Source organism: Saccoglossus kowalevskii, chromosome 15, assembly GCF_978046115.1.
Source record: "Saccoglossus kowalevskii chromosome 15, keSacKowa6.1, whole genome shotgun sequence".
Taxonomy (NCBI): Eukaryota; Metazoa; Hemichordata; class Enteropneusta; family Harrimaniidae; genus Saccoglossus; species Saccoglossus kowalevskii.
Window position 1 is genome coordinate 5,883,708 of NC_140655.1, and position 21,879 is coordinate 5,905,586.

A 21,879-nucleotide genomic window follows, 5' to 3' on the forward strand; every position below is an offset into this window, starting at 1 on the left:
CCTACCCTACCTTTGGGTTGTCTGGTGTTTTTCACAGTTAACTTTGAAAAAGTATCAATGACATTTTCAATGACCTTTGTGTGTTTGTGTGTGTTGGGGGGGGGGGGGTATTTTTTGAGCACACCTTGTATTTATTGGCTATTAACTAATCACCAGAGCATCACAGAACTCTCAAATGGAATCTTCATCTCTTACTGTATATCATAATTCAATAAAAAGTTAGGAAAAAATATAGGTGCCTGGGAACACAAGCCGATATGTAATTTTCCTTGTGTATGTGTACTATATTTAATTTTAGGCAGTTGAAACAGCATGGAAAACTAGTATAAATGGGTTGATATGTTAAATGATTCTTTTTTTTCTCATTCCTTACTATCAGAAAGGGTGCAATTAGACCTGTTTTTTGTGAGAAAAATAAATAAAAACATTACTAAAATACATTTTCCTTTTTTAGACAAATGAAATGGCAACTTCAATCAAGTTTTTATGATACATTTAAACTGAATTTTTCAAGTTGACTATGTTCTTTCTTTCTAGAAAAATAATTAGCAAAAAAATAATTGCTCTATTAGTAGTAAATTTATAGTAAAGTTTCAGTAATGTAGTGAAGGGCAGAAAAATAAATGTTAGAATTCAAATTGACCTCTCCAGAAATGCAATTGTGACGTCATGTTAGTTCTTAATTAATATTGAAGAGTTAGTTTAAGACTATCCAATCAACAAGTGCCTCATTTTGAAGTGGGTGGTTGTAGTTGCTATGTTTACGTAAAGGCATGCACATACATTATGGACATAGACAATGTTCACCCCACCCGCATTGAATATTTGAATATGAATAAAAGGTATTTAGAATTTTTTATAATTACGTTCATTAGCAAAACCGTGGCTTTGCGTCTTTCATTGTGTAACAAGTGTAATGTTTGGTATTATATGCGCTTCTATTGGAGATGCACTTCAAATAGAGCAAATACAATCGCTGTTCCTTGCAAATGATCTTGCTTTATTAGGCATGTGTCGTCAATACAATGAATGTCACGTTTCACTTCAAACCATGGAAACAAAGGAAAACCCAGACTGTATTAGACAAAATAAAATAAATTTTGTGTTTCCAGTAAGCGGTTAAAATAATATTGGGTTGGTAGTTTTTTTTTTAATTTTAATAGTGCTTGACAATAACATCAGAAATGTGTGTTGCTTATATGCATACTATAGTATGTAATTTGATTACTACATGTATTTAGTTGTCAGATAAGAAATTTTACTTGTCCCGGGCTGTAAGACTAGCTTTGATGTAGGTTTTCTTGATAAATTTGTTTCATTCACAAAATAAAATCAATGGGATTATCAATTAATTAAATAATTTGCATAAACATAAATTTTTGGCTCATTCGCATACATATTGGCGGGTAAGGTAACTGGAAACACCACATTTATATTGTTTGTCCTTATGTACGCATACATACCTAATAATCTGCTTTGTAAACACAGTTGTTATGCCTTCACTTATGTAAATATTTGCCTTGAAAAATGTATTCAAATCTGTGCATTTCTATCCTCACTTACTGCAGAAGATTACAAATCCATCAATCAAATTTTCTAAAAAAATTTCATATTGTCTCATTTTGTATACCTTTTTTTAATGGCGCTGAGTTTTACGTCATTCATAAAATACTGTATATGCATATTGTATGCATATTTTGAAGGAATTTATTTATAAATTATTATTTTGGTGTTATTATGTAGCTATGTAGTATGTAATAATCTTAAAAATTCAGTTGAGCGGAGCTCATCATATTTATAATGATTGTCAGTTGTCGGAATTCATCGTCCGTGTCAACTTTTTACCTTTTCGAATTCTTGAAAACTACAAGCCTTATTGCTTTGATATTTAGTGGACCTCTCTCAGATTTTCTTTAAATTCTCTAATTTAGATAAAAACCGCAAGTCTGATTGCTTTGATATTATACACAAAGGTACTACATGTGGACCTCTCAGATTTGTTCATTTCATAATGATATCTTTAATTCTCTAATATTTATGAATATTTTTGTCATATTTGGTAAAAAGTGATATTTTTGACTTCTTGTTGAAAACCACAAGTCTGATTGCTTTGATATTATACATAAAGGTACTAAAGTTGGACCTCTCACATTTGTTTATTTTGTGATGATATCTTCAATTCTTTAATTGAAATGTGCATTGCTAACAGCAGAGCTATCTCAGCTGAAAGGCTGCTTATTACAATTTGAATTATATGCATTCACATGTATGGTTACTGAGACCAAGTTATTTTACTGTGATATAGATGAGGATCGAGAAAAAGGAGAAGAATATTGTTGCTATTGAAGCTTGTGCAGACTTTGATTTTGAAGTGGATTGTTTGTACCATTGAACTTGAATCAACTGACCAATTAAATGTACAACTAGTGTTGTTGTTGTTGTGCTTGGATAAATTTGTAAATCACCAAGTGAAAGTAATAGAATATTAATTAAATAATTTATGATTTATATATATCAATCATGCTATTTAAAGCAATCATAGTATAAACAAAACATTACAAAAATAGGCTTAGGCCAGCTTTCAGGGCCAGTGATTTTTTTTTTAAATTACTGACCCACTTTCCCAGCAGTGACTTTACTTGAGTTTTATACACTGTATGTTTTGTTTCATGACTTGACCATGCACTAACAATGCACACAGCCTGACAGAAAGATTGAGTACCTATGCTATGACTGATTTAAGGGTCAACTGCACTTTTTAAAAAACACAAGGTCAACTTTAGTCTACTTTCACTTAATAGTGGTTTTGGAAGAAACATTTTGTTAAACCAGTGGAAAATTGTCTCTACGGTATTTGGAAAGAAAGAAAAACATATTAATTAAAAAAATTTACACCAATATTTCACATGGGAAAATTTTATATTGTTTTGCTCTGAGTTCATTAGACTACCAATAATAGAATAGATCTGAAGTGTTATGGACTGACCTCACCTACTGATAAATCTACTCATGTATATTTGCATGGAGTCAGCCATTCAGTGATGACTACATATATAGTTGCATAGCGATTCAGAAGGCCATTTTAGGCTGGACGCCAAATTACAAGTTTATTGAATTAAAATGAAAATGAATGTTTATCAGTAATTTTTTCATGGACAATGCATCTTCAGTTAATAGCTTGTGTAAATTAGATAGTGATTTCAAATTTACTCTGGTCAGCTAGGCTTCAAAAAGAAAAATTATGTGACTTGCACGAAATTGAACCCCATTGTGCGTCCATGTGTCCGTACGTGTGTGCCAACCTGAATCTTGGACATTCCTGGACCAATCACAATCAAACTTCACACATACATCATACATTATATTTATACATATGCACATCAATTTGTTCCACAATCTGATTCATTTTGTTTTAATTAATGCTGTTCCAGAGTAATATTCCTCAATATTGACAATCAAATACAAGATGTCATCATAATCAAGCATCATCTTGTTGAACCATACTTCTGACATGTCTATGTTCAAAATATTACTATAAACGAAACTATATATATCTTAAATTTGATAACTAAAGGGGATTGTGCCATGCATGGTTTATTTTCCTAGTTTTCAAATAATTCACTCAATTATAACAATTTTTCCTTCATTATCATCTTGTGACAGAGATGAGCCTTAAATGGCTTGTTTAAATTATAAATTAGCACAGACAGCTCTATATAAATAACAAGATACTGCAATGAAAACCTAGTCTGTAAATAATAAATGAAATTGTTATTAAATTATTTTATTACAAATAAATGCGATGACCTAGATCTCATTGTGAGTACAAAGATAACAATATCTTGAATAATTGAAACTATTGAAAACATGTCGCCTGGTTTTTTGCTCAAAAGACCTTAGGTCTGCTGAGTTGTACCAATGGTGCTCTTTCCAGCATCATGTGTCTGCATGGGTGGATGCCGGTGATTTCTCAAAAACCATTTAACTTGAAATTTGTACATGAGAAGTTGATCTGTCCAAAACAACAACTATACAAGTTATAGATGCAGGGGTGTGGGCACTTAGGAGTGAATTTTTTTTTTTTCTTTTTATTATCCAAACAGTTTTGGCTATAGACTGTTAATATTTCATAGCATTATGAATAGTGGAACATACTCATAAAACGATTTTAATATATAGAAAACAGGTACAAACCATTCTTTTTTTGAATGCTTAGCCAGATTTAGCAATGCTGTACATAAATAATCCAAAAGAAACATATTGAAAAAAAGTAATGACGGAATCTCCATATTATGCACTATATTTAACTTTTTACAAAACGATAATAGGTTTAAATTTGGAACTGTTACAGCCATTTTATTAATTATGAGCATTAGCAACCTTCTTACTGAGTTAATGGCTATGCAAATTAGCCATTATCTCCACTTGTGTTTTTCAGTTTACCAGGGACATTCAAATCTAAATAGCTCTCACAATTCTTGTTAGTCCTCGTTCAGACGTAGTCCCAAAACGGGGACTTATGTTTTGCCCTGTGTGCGTCCTTGCATCAGTCATCACCTGTATTTCGAACCTGCAATGACGAATTAAGTTCAAACTTCACTCGTACATCACACATTATATGGGACATATATACATGCATTTTTTCCATGATCCGATTAACGATAGCCGAATAGCGGCCATTTTAAGGCCGAAAATGCATCAAAATCGCACATTTTCAACATTCCGGACCCGGATCTCAGTTATGCATGGACGGATTTTGTTCAAATTTGGACATACATTAAACATAATAGGACCTTGATGCACGTCATTTTTGTTTTTGAATCGGGTTTGAAATGGCCGACTGGCGGCCATTTTGTTTTAAAGAATTAAGTTCTGGATCCGTATCTGAGACATGCCTGGATTGATCGAGTTCAAACTTCACACACACAAGGTACATCATGTCACAAATATGTATGTGCATTTGTTCCATGATCTCATTAACGATAGCCAAATGGCGGCCGCTTTAAGGCCGAAAATGCATTGAAATCGCACATTTTCACCATTCCAGACCCAGATCTCAGTTATATGCATGGACGGATTTTGTTCAAAATTGGTACATACATTAAACAAAATAGAACCATTTTGTTTTAAAGAATTCAGTTCTAGCTGGATCCGTATCCAAGACATGTCTGGATTGATCAAGTTCAAACTTTATACACACATGGTACATCATGTCACAAATAGATATGTGCATTTGTTAAGGCCGAAAATGCATCAAAATCACGTATTTTCACAATTCCGGAACCGGATCTCAGTCATGCATGGATGGATTTTGTTCAGATTTAGTACAATGTGTTGTACATATGCAGGTGCATTTCGGATTATTGTTTACCATATTTTCATAACAAGACTCTACAACATTATTAGTCCCCATTTGGATACAGTTCGAAAACGGGGTATTATGGATTGACCCTTGTGTGTTCGTGCGTGCGTGCGTGTGTCCGAACCTGTATCTTAGATATGCCCGAACCAATCACATTTAAAGTTCACACATACATCATGCATATTATTATACATATGCACATCAATTTGTGTCACAATCTCATTCAAAATGGCCGAATGGTGGTCATTTTTGTGCTAAAAAATCATCAAAATCAATGGATTTTGTTCAAACTTAGTACATAAGTGGATGTTTGAACAATACAAATCTAGGTTTCACATAACTTGTATGGTCATTTTTGTAAGTTCTTTTGTTCGTAAGATGTTTTTAGCACAAACACTTCATCATCTTGTATGTACACTCGCTTTGTTTTAAAATTGAACGACATATTGACATCTGCCATTCTGGTGTGATTACAGTATGTGACCCTTTAACTCGAGTCAATAATATTTTTCAGCTCATGCCCTGGACTGCTACTACTGCACTAACATAATAGACAATAATAATGAAGACTGTATGAATCCATATACCTGTGATGACAATGACCTTCCAAACAATGGTTCTTATGAAGCCTGTGCTACATTGACTTATTACGCTGGTGAGTAATATCAATCTTATCCAAACTCATTTTTTATACGTGGTATCAAATACTGTTAAGGTAAAAATGACTTGCATGTATAAACAGGTGAATAGAAATGCGAGTCTGGAACCAAAACTAGTGTGTCTTTCTATTATGTGATCAGAATTATATATACCATATTTTCTCCATTAGTCGTGCTTGCGCGTAACATAATGAGATGTGTTTGTAGCAACTAATAATATAATACCAGGGGTTCTTCCAAACATGGGAACAGTAGCGCAGCTTCCTCATACCCCACGTTTGCGCCCTCTTACCAAACCTGGAACAGTCAGTAAATTATGATCAGTTATAACAAATATAGAGTGTTACCGATGGTAACAAAAATGTACTCCCTCTTAAAAAAAAATTTCTAAAAAAAACCTGAAATACCAACCGTTAATAATAATAATCTTTATTGCATAATCATATCTTTATTTGGATATTGACTCAGAAAAAGAAAATTCCAATAAAGACAGAAAGCTGAGGAAGTTAAAAAATGGAAGCACTAAAATTGAAAAGAATAAAAAAAAAAGGAGATAGTTCATTTATTTAGGGGCAGCTGGTAGTTTTTTGAAATGATTTTCTCTGGCACTGAAACAATTATAGATGTAGCTTGCTATTTTTTTTATTTTTTGGCTGTTATTGCTTGTTAGCATTGTAATCAATTTATTGGTATTTGTGTTGTTGCAATGTATTTCCTTCAACATTTCAGTTCTCTCATTTTCATACAGCTTGCATTCAAGTAAGAAATGCATTTCGTCTTCAATCTCATTTTGGTCGCAAGCAGTGCACTTTCTACCACTGCAAGTAATTTTATTGTATTCTCCTTTCTCTACTTCTCAATTATGGGCACTAATTCTCAATTTTGTCAATGCTGCTCTGTTTTCCATTTGTTACTGTTGTTAGATAATTTTCATACTGGCAATTCTTCTTCAGCAGTCTATATGTTCGCAGCTTATTCTTTTGGTTTTTGTTTTTATTATCATCATGCATTTGTTTTTGGCTCTTGTTTTTGAATACTTTTTTGAGTTTAATGCAAATTGTGTTAGACAATATTTAATCATTTGTTTTATACTAGTCAGTAAAATAGGTCTACCTAATTGTAAAATACATGCCAAATTACTGGCCTCACAGTTGTAATAATGTAATAAAATTTTAACCAATAATGTGATAAAAATTCAACTGATAATGTAATAACAAATTACCAGTAATGTAATAAATAAAACCACAAAATAAGACAACAACTTTTACCGATAATGTAATAACAAATTTAGATATTGTAATGCTACACCACTGGTGCAAGCCAAGTGTACTCCTGCCTACCCCCCCCCTACCCCCCAGTGTTGACTGTTGCAACCTCGCAATACACCTGTCTATCCCAGTGTTGAAGATAATATTTGGTAATCGTAGTCCTAAATAACTATTAAAAATAGCTAGACGTTTCGAGCAATGGCTCTTTATCGATAGCATAGAAGATCGATAAAGAGCCATTGCTCGAAACGTCTAGCTATTTTTAATAGTTATTTAGGACTACGATTACCAAATATTATCTTCAATATATCATACTTATCAGTCCGAGCAGCGTTTATTTATTTATAAACTACCCCCAGTGTTGACTATTACAACCTCACAATACACCTGTCTACCCCAGTGTTGACTGTTGCAACCTCGCAATACACCTGTCTACCCCCAGTGTTGACTGTTGCAACCTCACAATACACCTGTCTACCCCACTGTTGACTGTTACAACCTCACAATACACCTGTCTACCCCCAGTGTTGACTGTTACAATCTTGCAATACACATGTCTACCCAAGTGTTGACTGTTACAACCTCGCAATACACCTGTCTACCCCAGTGATGACTGTTAAAACCTTGCAATACACCTGTCTACCCCCAGTGTTGACTGTTACAATCTTGCAATACACCTGTCTACCCAAGTGTTGACTGTTACAACCTCGCAATACACCTGTCTACCCCAGTGATGACTGTTACAACTTCGCAATACACCTGTCTACCCCAGTGTTGACTATTACAACCTCACAATACACTTGTCTACCCCAGTGTTGACTGTTACAACCTCACAATACACCTATCTACCCCAGTGTTGACTATTACAACCTCACAATACACCTGTCTACCCCAGTGTTGACTGTTACAACCTCACAATACACCTGTCTACCCCAGTGTTGACTGTTACAACCTCACAATACACCTGTCTACCCCCGGTGTTGACTGTTGCAATCTTGCAATACACCTGTCTACCACCAGTGTTGACTGTTGCAACCTTGCAATACACCTGTCTACCCCCAGTGTTGACTATTACAATCTTGCAATACACCTGTCTACCACCAGTGTTGACTGTTACAATCTTGCAATACACCTGTCTACCCAAGTGTTGACTGTTACAACCTCGCAATACACCTGTCTACCCCAGTGATGACTGTTAAAACCTTGCAATACACCTGTCTACCCCCAGTGTTGACCGTTACAACTTCGCAATACACCTGTCTACCCCCAGTGTTGACTGTTACAACCTCACAATACACCTGTCTACCCCAGTGTTGACTGTTACAACCTCACAATACACCTGTCTACCCCCAGTGTTGACTGTTACGACCTCGCAATACACCCGTCTACCACCAGTGTTGACTGTTACAACCTCACAATACACCTGTCTACCACCAGTGTTGACTGTTGCAACCTCACAATACACCTGTCTACCCCAGTGTTGACTGTTACAACCTCACAATACACCTGTCTACCCCCAGTTTTGACTGTTACGACCTCGCAATACACCCGTCTACCACCAGTGTTGACTGTTACAACCTCACAATACACCTGTCTACCACCAGTGTTGACTGTTGCAACCTTGCAATACACCTGTCTACCCCCAGTGTTGACTGTTACGACCTCGCAATACACCTGTCTACCACCAGTGTTGACTGTTACAATCTTGCAATACACCTGTCTACCCCCAGTGTTGACTGTTACAACCTCGCAATACACCTGTCTACCCAAGTGTTGACTGTTACAACCTCGCAATACACCTGTCTACCCCAGTGATGACTGTTACAACCTCGCAATACACCTGTCTACCCCAGTGTTGACTGTTACAACTTCGCAATACACCTGTCTACCCCAGTGTTGACTGTTACAACCTCACAATACACCTGTCTACCCCAGTGTTGACTGTTGCAACCTCACAATACACCTGTCTACCCCAGTGTTGACTGTTACAACCTCACAATACACCTGTCTACCCCAGTGTTGACTGTTACAACCTCACAATACACCTGTCTACCCCAGTGTTGACTGTTATAACCTCACAATACACCTGTATACCCCAGTGTTGACTGTTACAACCTCACAATACACCTGTCTACCCCCAGTGTTGACTGTTGCAATCTTGCAATACACCTGTCTACCACCAGTGTTGACTGTTGCAACCTTGCAATACACCTGTCTACCCCCAGTGTTGACTGTTACAACCTCGCAATACACCTGTCTACCCCCAGTGTTGACTGTTACAACCTCGCAATACACCTGTCTACCACCAGTGTTGACTGTTACAATCTTGCAATACACCTGTCTACCACCAGTGTTGACTGTTACAATCTTGCAATACACCTGTCTACCCAAGTGTTGACTGTTACAACCTCGCAATACACCTGTCTACCCCAGTGATGACTGTTAAAACCTTGCAATACACCTGTCTACCCCCAGTGCTGACTGTTACAACCTCACAATACACCTGTCTACCCCAGTGTTGACTGTTACAACCTCACAATACACCTGTCTACCCCCAGTGTTGACTGTTGCAATCTTGCAATACACCTGTCTACCACCAGTGTTGACTGTTGCAACCTTGCAATACACCTGTCTGCCACCAGTGTTGACTGTTACAATCTTGCAATACACCTGTCTACCCAGTGTTGCCTGTTACAACCTCACAATACACCTGTCTACCACCAGTGTTGACTGTTGCAATCTTGCAATACACCTGTCTACCACCATTGTTGACTGTTGCAACTTTGCAATACACCTGTCTACTCCCAGTGTTGACTGTTACAACCTCGCAATACACCTGTCTACCACCAGTGTTGACTGTTACAATCTTGCAATACACCTTTCTACCACCAGTGTTGACTGTTACAATCTTGCAATACACCTGTCTACCCCAGTGATGACTGTTAAAACCTTGCAATACAGCTGTCTACCCTCAGTGTTGACTGTTACAACTTCGCAATACACCTATCTACCCCAAGTGTTGACTGTTACAACCTCGCAATACACCTGTCTACCACCAGTGTTGACTGTTACAATCTTGCAATACACCTGTCTACCACCAGTGTTGACTGTTACAACCTCGCAATACACCTGTCTACCCCAGTGATGACTGTTAAAACCTTGCAATACACCTGTCTACCCCCAGTGCTGACTGTTACAACCTCACAATACACCTGTCTACCCCAGTGTTGACTATTACAACCTCACAATACACCTGTATACCCCAGTGTTGACTGTTACAACCTCACAATACACCTGTCTACCCCAGTGTTGACTGTTACAACCTCACAATACACCTGTCTCCTCCAGTGTTGACTGTTACAACCTCACAATACACCTGTCTACCCCAGTGTTGACTGTTACAACTTCACAATACACCTGTCTCCTCCAGTGTTGACTGTTACAACCTCACAATACACCTGTCTACCACCAGTGTTGACTGTTACAACCTCACAATACACCTGTCTACCCCAGTGTTGACTGTTACAACCTCACAATACACCTGTCTACCACCAGTGTTGACTGTTACAACCTCACAATACACCTGTCTACCCCAGTGTTGACTGTTACAACCTCACAATACACCTGTCTCCTCCAGTGTTGACTGTTACAACCTCACAATACATCTGTCTCCTCCATTGTTGACTGTTACAACCTCGCAATACACCTGTCTACCCCAGTGTTGACTGTTACAACCTCACAATACACCTGTCTACCACCAGTGTTGACTGTTACAACCTCACAATACACCTGTCTACCCCCAGTGTTGACTGTTACAATCTTACAATACACCTGTCTACCCCAGTGTTGACTGTTACAACCTCACAATACACCTGTCTACCCCCAGTGTTGACTGTTACAATCTTGCAATACACCTGTCTACCCCAGTGTTGACTGTTACAACCTCACAATACACCTGTCTACCCCAGTGTTGACTGTTACAACCTCACAATACACCTGTCTACCCCAGTGTTGACTGTTACAATCTTGCAATACACCTGTCTACCCCAGTGTTGACTGTTACAACCTCACAATACACCTGTCTACCACCAGTGTTGACTGTTGCAACCTCACAATACACCTGTCTACCCCCAGTGTTGACTGTTACAATCTTGCAATACACATGTCTACCCCAGTGTTGACTGTTACAACCTCACAATACACCTGTCTACCACCAGTGTTGACTGTTACAACCTCACAATACACCTGTCTACCCCCAGTGTTGACTGTTACAATCTTACAATACACCTGTCTACCCCAGTGTTGACTGTTACAACCTCACAATACACCTGTCTACCCCCAGTGTTGACTGTTACAATCTTGCAATACACCTGTCTACCCCAGTGTTGACTGTTACAACCTCACAATACACCTGTCTACCCCAGTGTTGACTGTTACAACCTCACAATACACCTGTCTACCCCAGTGTTGACTGTTACAATCTTGCAATACACCTGTCTACCCCAGTGTTGACTGTTACAACCTCACAATACACCTGTCTACCACCAGTGTTGACTGTTGCAACCTCACAATACACCTGTCTACCCCAGTGTTGACTGTTACAACCTCACAATACACCTGTCTACCCCAGTGCTGACTGTTACAACCTCACAATACACCTGTCTACCCCAGTGTTGACTGTTGCAACCTCACAATACACCTGTCTACCCCAGTGTTGAGTGTTACAACCTCACAATACACCTGTCTACCCCAGTGTTGACTGTTGCAACCTCACAATACACCTGTCTACCCCAGTGTTGACTGTTGCAACCTCACAATACACCTGTCTACCCCAGTGTTGACTGTTACAACCTCACAATACACCTGTATACCCCAGTGTTGACTGTTACAACCTCACAATACACCTGTCTACCCCAGTGTTGACTGTTACAACCTCACAATACACCTGTCTCCTCCAGTGTTGACTGTTACAACCTCACAATACACCTGTCTACCCCAGTGTTGACTGTTACAACCTCACAATACACCTGTCTCCTCCAGTGTTGACTGTTACAACCTCACAATACACCTGTCTACCACCAGTGTTGACTGTTACAACCTCACAATACACCTGTCTACCCCAGTGTTGACTGTTACAACCTCACAATACACCTGTCTACCACCAGTGTTGACTGTTACAACCTCACAATACACCTGTCTACCCCAGTGTTGACTGTTACAACCTCACAATACACCTGTCTCCTCCAGTGTTGACTGTTACAACCTCACAATACATCTGTCTCCTCCATTGTTGACTGTTACAACCTCACAATACACCTGTCTACCACCAGTGTTGACTGTTACAACCTCACAATACACCTGTCTACCCCAGTGTTGATTGTTACAACCTCACAATACACCTGTCTCCTCCAGTGTTGACTGTTACAACCTCACAATACATCTGTCTCCTCCATTGTTGACTGTTACAACCTCACAATACACCTGTCTACCACCAGTGTTGACTGTTACAACCTCACAATATACCTGTCTCCTCCAGTGTTGACTGTTACAACCTCACAATACACCTGTCTACCCCAGTGTTGACTGTTACAACCTCACAATACACCTGTCTACCACCAGTGTTGACTGTTGCAACCTCACAATACACCTGTCTCCTCCAGTGTTGACTGTTACAACCTCACAATACACCTGTCTACCCCAGTGTTGACTGTTACAACCTCACAATACACCTGTCTACCCCAGTGTTGACTGTTACAACCTCACAATACACCTGTCTCCTCCAGTGTTGACTGTTACAACCTCACAATACACCTGTCTCCTCCAGTGTTGACTGTTACAACCTCACAATACACCTGTCTACCCCAGTGTTGACTGTTACAACCTCACAATACACCTGTCTCCTCCAGTGTTGAGTGTTACAGCCTTGCAATACATCTGTCTACCTTTTGTCTTGACCGTTGTAATCTCGCAATACACCCGATTCATGTCATTTTGTTTTTCACATTTGATTCAAAATGGCCAACTGGTGTTGATTTTTCTTTAATGATTGCTGTTCAGGCTATATCTCTGATATGCCTTGACCAAATATTATATATGTATATATATTGTACATCATTTTGTTGTTTGATGATCAGTGTTAGGATGGCCGAATAACAGTTATTTTAATGTTTAAAATTTGTCAAAATCAAGTATTTCTGCCATTCCGAAACCGAATCTTGCTATATTATCAACAAATGTCATACAAATTTGATACAGATACTGGACATATGGCTTTGATTCATGTTTGTGTCAATAATTGCTATTTTAGTGACATATCTCTGTGATGCCTTGGCTATTTTTAGTCAAACTTTTTTATATTTCATAAACTTGATAACTCTTAGGAACTACTAGGTTGCAATTACTTGTTGAACTTGATTCTACTAGGACTTATTTGATTTTTCAGAGGGTCTGTACATTGTAAAAGGATGTTACCGAAGTACTGAAAATACTGATCTTTGGACCTACAGTGATTGTATTGGAGAGAGAATTGCGTTATTGGCTTACGAATGTAATCTGGAACATGATGGGTGGCGATGTCTTGAATGCTGTACAGAAGATCTTTGCAATGAGAGTGGTGTTTCCATGACAACCTACAGTGTAACAACCCATCTTTTCAGTTTGGCAGTATATTTAAAACTACATGCATAAATGATGTATCGTTCATGTCAGTTCACATCGTTTGTAAAGTTTATATAAGTTAAGACTACTCTAATTAGTAGCTGTAAGGCTCAGAAGAAAAATTTCTATATATCTGGTTGTCATGCATTTTGAATGATAATTGTATGTGCCTTTCTGTAATTTTTTTCGGCAAAATTTCAGGAAAAATTTGCAAATTTATGACAATTTTAAAATAAAATAAAATTATTTTGGCAAACAAATTGAGCAGAAATTTTCTCATTTTTCATTTTTGCCTAACTATTTAACTAAGTGTTATCTTTTGATAATGCAGACCAAACTTTGGTTTTGCCTTGTATTTAAAATAGTGCCCTTTAGGCTGCTTTTACCGATGCCACTAAATTGAATGCCATCGGGGCAGAAAATTGTTGTCGTGTTGCTAAAAACACGCCTATGCTTCCAGAAGTGTCGGTAAGCCAGGCCCCCTAACTCCACCTCTAAGATATTGTTTAACTGTGCCACACGTTCGTTAAAGTTACTTCGAGCTGCTGTGACGCGAGGGAAAACCTGACACACGATAATGACCTTGACGTTTATGCGATCATGCAAATGACGCACCAAGTTAATTAAACGTGACCCTACATTGGATGCAGACAGTGATGCTAAATCATTTGTACCCAACTATAAAATAACCACGTCTGGGTTGAAATCCTGAACGACGTGTAAATCGAAACGCCGTATCTTTTCCACTATACGCCCTCCGACATCATGTAGTTTTATTTCTGCCGAATTACTCAAATTGAACGAAAGCGGCAAAGCGCGTGCGTTGCGTCCACTTGACATGGACGTACTCAATCGCGCCACAAAAGAATGACCCAAAATTAAAACTTTAGGCTTCATGATGACTTAAACAAATGTGTGAAAGAATGCCTGAAACCTCAACGGTGGAACGATAACCCCAGGTAAACCAGAACTTGCCTTAACAATGTCGAAAATACGGCTAAAATTGTAGAAGAAACAACTGCAAGCCGGCAAGTCGACGGTGTAGTTCAAAAGAGGTAGATCAATGTTGCTGCCCCCCTCTAAGGCACAATTAAACAAGAATGCGCCAGCCATAGAGGGCGCTCTCCAACTGGTATTAAAATACAATTGCATGTATATAAATCTGATTATCTGTCTATAATCTATGCTATATTTATAGACATACTTTATTGTAAATGTGTGGCATGATTTCAATGTGTTTTAATTAAAAAAATTGTATTTTAATTAAAAAAACATCTTTTTAATAGTGTAATTTTCTGCTAGATGATCATTAGGAAATGGTTTAATTTAAAAAAAAGAAATGCACACTGACACACTGAAGATTAAAAGGATTATAGTTGTGTTCACGTTACACAACTAAGATTTGAGCTGATTTAGGCTTATCTAGCATATTTGCATTTCGGATAGACCTAATTACGTCCACGCACAGGGAGGGCCAGTCGCTAGCACGGTTTAAGAGGCGCCAACAGTCGGTGACCTTTGGCAAGCCACTATTTACAAACAAAAATGGATGACACGCGCGAGGTTCTATTTCTGCTGCTGACATGTTTCGTTCTAATTTTGAAGCGACGTGCACAGGAACGCGAGATAAGACGGACCCAACTTACTTGGATGTACAGAAACAGTATACAACGGCGTAACAGAATACAGATGTCGGATAAAAAACTTAATTCCTTTAGTTTTTTTCCAAACCCCCCTACCCCCCCACTGAAACTTAATTGATAAATATTGGTCATGGAGTCAGACTACATTCACCATTAAATACAAATTGATAATTGGACAGTAGTATTGCATAGCAGTTGGCTGTCGGGTGGGTGTAAAAAGATTTTACAAATGCACCTCATTTGACGCACAGATTTACACTCGAACCAAACCATTTTTCTGTTTTTTTTCCCCTTTTCGGTTACTTCTGTCCATGATTGGATAGAAAAAAAACGAACTACAAATACTCTAAGATTTTTTTGACTTCATTAAAAAATAAAATCGTTTTTGTAGGATGGAAACTTTTTGAGGTCAAAACCCCCCACCCCCAAACTAAAGGAAATAAGTTTTTTATCCGACATCAATCTTTTGACGTCGTCCCTTAGCCCGTGCTAAGCGTTCACGCACGTTTTCTTGGCACGGGCTAAGGAATTTGACCTCTTAGCCCGTGCTAAGGAGCTGTGCGCGAACGCAATTAATACGAGAGACTGGCTCTGTTGTATTATTATATTGTAACTCAACTGATCTTTGTTGTTACTACACTTGAATAAACATTTTCAATACATAAATCTCAATTCAATGCTACATGTCAGGTTTTGTCGTTAATTCCCAATCGGTGGAGAAGCAGTTGGAAAGCACTCGTTCTCGTGAAACACCTCCGAGATGAGGGTTCAACTCCTTATGAGCATCTCCAAATCCCTTGGATTTTCACTTTATACTCTGATTGGTTTCCCTTCCCATATCATGATCAAATTCAGAAATGTGTAACTGTGTCGTTTGTTTTGCGCCTTCGTCAGAAATGGACTTGGCTTGTTGATAAGAGAGCGTGTGTTTCAGTAGGTAATTTGAGCACCCTAATAAAATCGAAATACAATGAACAGAAAAACGCTCCAGTCATGACACTGAATTTCTGTCAATACATAGAAGTGGAGACTGATTTTATTTGACACACAGAATATTTATATTTTATAATAATAGAATAAAGTGCTATAACAGGGAAGCAAATAGATATGATTTTATACAATTGTATTAAACAATTGTAGAACTGTGGAAAGTTGGTATCTGACCGAGAGACGAACTTATTTATTTTTGTCTATGCTCATGGAAACATTTTAAAAGGAGGCGCCATTAAAAAGTAAAAAAAATGTTTTTCAGCAGCAGAACACAACATTACCAGCAGTTTCTCTTGTTACAAATAACAGAAAACAGTGAACAGATACAAGACTGAGTGGGCTGGGCTATTCCATTTTTAAAAGAAGCACTATTAAAAAGCGCGGCATTTACTCAGCAGAGTTTGTTTTGTTTAACAATAGAATCCACCAACAGTTGGACTTTATTGTATTACCATAACCAACACTGATTGGACCACGTAGAATTGAATATAAAACATTCGATCACGTGAATTTGGTGCTTATTTGTGAGAACAGTGTAGCACGTTGTTGGGTGAACTCCAGAGATCCGCCAGAATAATTAATCATGTCCGCTCAAGAATTTGATGCTCCGGAAATTGACTGGGATTTGGAAAACTGGTTGTCCCAAATTGATGTGGACGACACCGAGGACTTTAAACTGAGCGATATTCAGAAAGAATTCCGTTTTTTGCCTCCAGTTGACAGCAAACAAGTCACCGAATACCAGCAGACAACCAGACAACTCGCAGCGCTACAAAATGGGGCGTCAAAACATGGAACGAGTGGAAAGAGCAAAGCAGATGACTGATCTCGCTGGGATAAAAGGTTATCATACTGGGCATTCAGGAAAGGTACGTATTAGAATTTGCACTTTAGTAATGCAATGTTCGATTTCCCCGCTGACGAGAAATAGTCATAACTTTATGTCGAAAATAATCACTACTCGTTAACTCCATTTTTTCATGCAAACTGTTTGGTGGAATACCATTTAAATATTATATTCACTGGCACGATATGTCGGATTCATTTCACGCGATAAAGATTTAATGCAAACGGCTTTGGCGTGTTTTAAAAAAGCTGAACGATTGAACGTACTATAACAATATATTGATATTTTACATTGCTATGAGGTGGACTGTTACAAGCTATTGTATTTTCATATTGATACATTGTATTTTATTTTAATTAAACAGGTTACACAGGCAACCACGCTGTTCCGGCAAAATTTCGACGAGCAGATAATAGCACAAAGAACGGGTCACTCCAGTCTAGCAATTAGAAGCTACAAGCGGACGAGCGACGAGCAGACGAAAGCGGTGTCAGACGCATTGCAGCCACCCAAACCGAAAACTGCGAAAGAAGCGAAAACGCATGACATATCCACCACCCCAACAGACGAGGACAAATATAATACCACTGTCATAACAGATTCTTCCCAAGTGTCCGTGAATTTTGTAAAAGGAAATATGAAACTTGAAATACGTTTTTAAAATGTATCGTATAATCGTCATTGCGTATTTAAATAATTAAATGAAAATTCCACCTTGTTCTTTGTTTTCATTCAGTGGCCACCTGTTATGTTAATCAGCTTTTCACTCCTGTTGTGCTCATGAATATTTAAATTAACCCATTCATTATTAACAGTCCCGGCTTGTTAATCTATTGATAAAACAGTACCATTAACAAGAATGCATAATTAATTAGGTTGAAACTGTCCGCTAACGAAAGTAAGAAACATAGTTAGAACAATGGGGACGAGACAAAAAGTAGTATACTGTAACTTGAATAAGAACTATGGAATCCACCTCGTACGCTAACGCATTTGCACGTTAGCACTTTTGAAAATACAGTACATATTTTTCGGTATTTTTGTTTTCAAGATTTGCAAGTGCTGTCATTTAGCCACTGAAAAATCATTCCATATTATAGCATTTTTCAGAAATCTAAAACTTTAAAAAGTCTGAATTTGAACAAAATTCTGATTGCCTAAATCTTAGGGAAAATACTTCACCCAGTGGAAAAATAACTACAGCAAATTCATCATGGAAAAAATAGCACAAAACTAAAGGAAAGAAGAAAATATTGTGCACAGGTTTGCTGTGATCAACCTCAGAGCTGCTAATGGGTCAACCATAAATGCATGTAAATGCAGTTAGATATACAGATATATTTAAATACGGAGACTATGACATCCATGTCTTGTTGTATATGCTGTGTCACTGCAGTGTAATGAGAGTACACTGTTGTGTATATATATATCGAACTAGGCACAAATATAGAGTAGTGTTCCATATGTAACCATAGCAACACTACAAAAGCAAGATTTTCGGGTATTAAACTAAATAATGCTCCATGACATAAAGGTTTTGAAATATCAATTATTTTAAAGAATATGACTACCACAACTAATACGACCAGAAAACATGACATATATCATATCGTGTACAAAAATAGTAAAGTTTAACGTTATTCTGATATTATTTATCATAATATTAAAGACATGTTTTTCACAACAAAGGTTTGTCAATTTCTATCGAAATGCCATGTGTATAGGAGCAGTCAGTACACAATCATTGTGTTGCTGGTGCCAAAAGTTGGCCGCGGCAATGGCCGCCACTCAAAGGGTTAAAACGATAATCTTCACTCGCATGCCCAAAATTCTACACCCTGAGGGGTCGGCCATTAGAAAATGGTAGGCAGGTAAGGTCGAAAAACTGATTGTTTTTTCCTCCGCTTTGAGCTAGCTTTTTTACTCTCGTGTGCGAAGCACACAATGGGTCTTTGTGGTTAGTGCATCTGCGTGTGTGTGTGTGGGGGGGGGGGGGTGTAACAACGTTGTGTCGAATTCATTTTATCTTTACACCGACTTGTGACGACACTATTTTCATAATTGATATTAATATTTAATCGAATTTAAGTCAAGTTTGCGAAGCTTAGGTTTAGTAAAGTGGGATGGTATGGTTCAGTTTATATTTATATTAATATTAATATAATTGTACCATACCTTTCTACTAGACTTAAGCTTCGCAAACATGTTCAGTCACGTGATATTCAACTTTTAATTAATTAATTAAAACGCAATTCCACGTTGTATTGCATTTTAATTGAGTTTAATTAAACTTCAATTAAAACGCAACCCTATATAAGAACGCGTTTTAATCGAGTTCATATCGAAACTATATTAAAAGTTAATTCAACTATATTAAAAATTAATCCAATGTGTGTCGTTACAACGATGGTAAGACTTGTATGTGTGTGTGCGTGTCTGTGTCTGTTCAACTGATAACTCAAAAACCAATTATCATATTTCAATGAAACTTTGTAAATATATGCTCTGGGGTAATGTGTAGACCTGTTTTTTTTAATTGAAATCCGTGCATACTGATTACATAATTCACATATTAATTAACCAAATTGAAGTATTTTCATTTGTTTTTCAGATTCCAATGAAACTTGGTATATAGATGTTCTGGCATAATACGCAGTGCTGATTTGCTTTGTTTGAACCACTTACATATTAATCATCTAATTTGCATATTAATTGGCCAGCATTTTCATTTTTTCCTCAAGAACCATTATCAGAATAAAACTTGATACATAGATGCTCTGTTATAATGCACAGTTTGTATTATTTTTGGATGAAGTTCATGTGTATTAATGACCTAATTTGCATAACAATTAGCAAATTTTAAGCATTTTCACTTGTTTCTCAGGTACCATTCAACAGATTTGACTAAAACATGGTACATATATGTTCTTGGATAATGCACAAACCTGATTAGTTTTTGGTTGAGATCCGTGTATATTAATAAACTAATTTGCATATAAATTAGCCAATATTTAACTATTCCACCAATATTCAACCACTTATCAGATTCAATAAAACATGATACGTACACATGTACATGCTTAGGGATAAGCCATATACATGTTAATTTGGGGTTAGATTTTGTGCTTACTAATCACCTAATTTGCATAAATTATCTATGTGCTCCATAGATATCTTGAGTACCAGTGATCAAATTTTAATGACACTGGGTACATAGGTGCTTTTAGATAATCAACAGTTCTGATTACTCCAGGGTTGAAATATATGCATATTAATTACCTGTTATTAGTTTAATGTGTATTTCTTGCTATGCATAACTGTATTGTACTAAGTACTGTTGCAGATAGGGACATAGCAACCGGTGCTTTACTTTTGTTGTATATGTATATGTATATGAAATAATATGTCATCATATATTGTCGTTATTTCATTAAATATTTATAATTGTTAAACCATAGCTGCTTGGAACCACCCTAATCATTTGCTTTATTAGAAGCACTTGCGCTTACTGTAAACATAAAGGACAAAGACAAATCTATGGTCAAAATAAGACATATTACGATGATTTTGCATTGCTTTTTATGTGTAATTAAGATGTGTTCCTAATAGTAAATATTCCTTAGTTGTACTTCATGCCTTCAATACTTTCAGCACAAGGGATTTCTTTCTAAGCTTTTTTTGATTTGTTTTAAGATGACGTTGTTGTACATGTTTTGCTCTGTGTGAGTTTTTTTGTTTTTCTATAGTTTGTTGTTTTCTTTTTTTACCTGATTAATTCTACCTGTATATAATTTGTTACTGCGCTGATTGTTTTTCCAAAACTAAGAGTGTCTAGTACTCTATCGCCATCAAACTAAAATAAAGTAAATACAAAAATTGCTGTATTCATGCCTGGGATCCATGTTAACCGTTGTTTTCCCCCCACAAAAGCATACAAACAAGTGCATTGTGTGCCATTGTGTTCGCTTGCCATCATAGGATCAAGGTTCCATTCGCCACAATGACTCAACAAGTTACAGTCCGGTTTCATTCACCGTGACCCCACAAAAACATTTAGTATAATAATAGGATTTTTTTATTGTGTTTCGGTGCTGGGCTTTGTTGGAAAATTGGTCATAAAACATTTAAAAGGAAAAACAATCTTTTGTTGTTGCAATATTCGCACGTTATGCGTAGTGACTAGAGTCGGCGTGTGACGTTGTATTTGTGTGCGTAAACTATGTACTACTGTAGCAGTTTAAAGCGTTGACATAAATCTATCACAGATTTGTGTTGTTAGGACTCACAGTCACGGTACTCACGGGGTGAAGGCATCGGTAGTGAAATATGGAAGCGGGAGGGTCGTAACTTCCAAAGCAGCAGAAATGGTAGCAGTCCAATCTTTATAAATAATCTATTGAAGTGAAACAGTCCGATGATCTTGACTTTAAAGGTCGGCAGTCGTCGCGCTGCG

The 21,879-nt window shown here is 37.3% G+C and overlaps 2 protein-coding genes across 3 annotated transcripts in view; both read left to right on the forward strand.

The window, feature by feature from the left end:
• Positions 1-16,261, forward strand: part of LOC146733885 (uncharacterized) — a 39,727-nt gene extending 23,466 nt beyond the window's left edge. For both annotated transcript variants that reach the window (XM_085508654.1, XM_085508653.1), the window contains exons 2-3: positions 5,877-6,017; positions 13,732-16,261. In XM_085508654.1, the coding sequence (XP_085364780.1) occupies positions 5,877-6,017; positions 13,732-13,976 (386 nt within the window). In that variant the 3' untranslated portion in view covers positions 13,977-16,261. The remainder of the gene's footprint in view (positions 1-5,876; positions 6,018-13,731) is intronic.
• Positions 16,262-17,158: 897 nt separating this feature from the next.
• LOC146733886 (uncharacterized) lies at positions 17,159-18,142 on the forward strand. Its single transcript, XM_085508268.1, has 2 exons — positions 17,159-17,448; positions 17,791-18,142. The coding sequence occupies exons 1-2, from the start codon at positions 17,356-17,358 to the stop codon at positions 18,085-18,087; spliced, it is 390 nt and encodes a 129-aa protein (XP_085364394.1). The 5' UTR covers positions 17,159-17,355; the 3' UTR covers positions 18,088-18,142.
• The last annotated feature ends 3,737 nt before the right edge of the window (positions 18,143-21,879 follow it).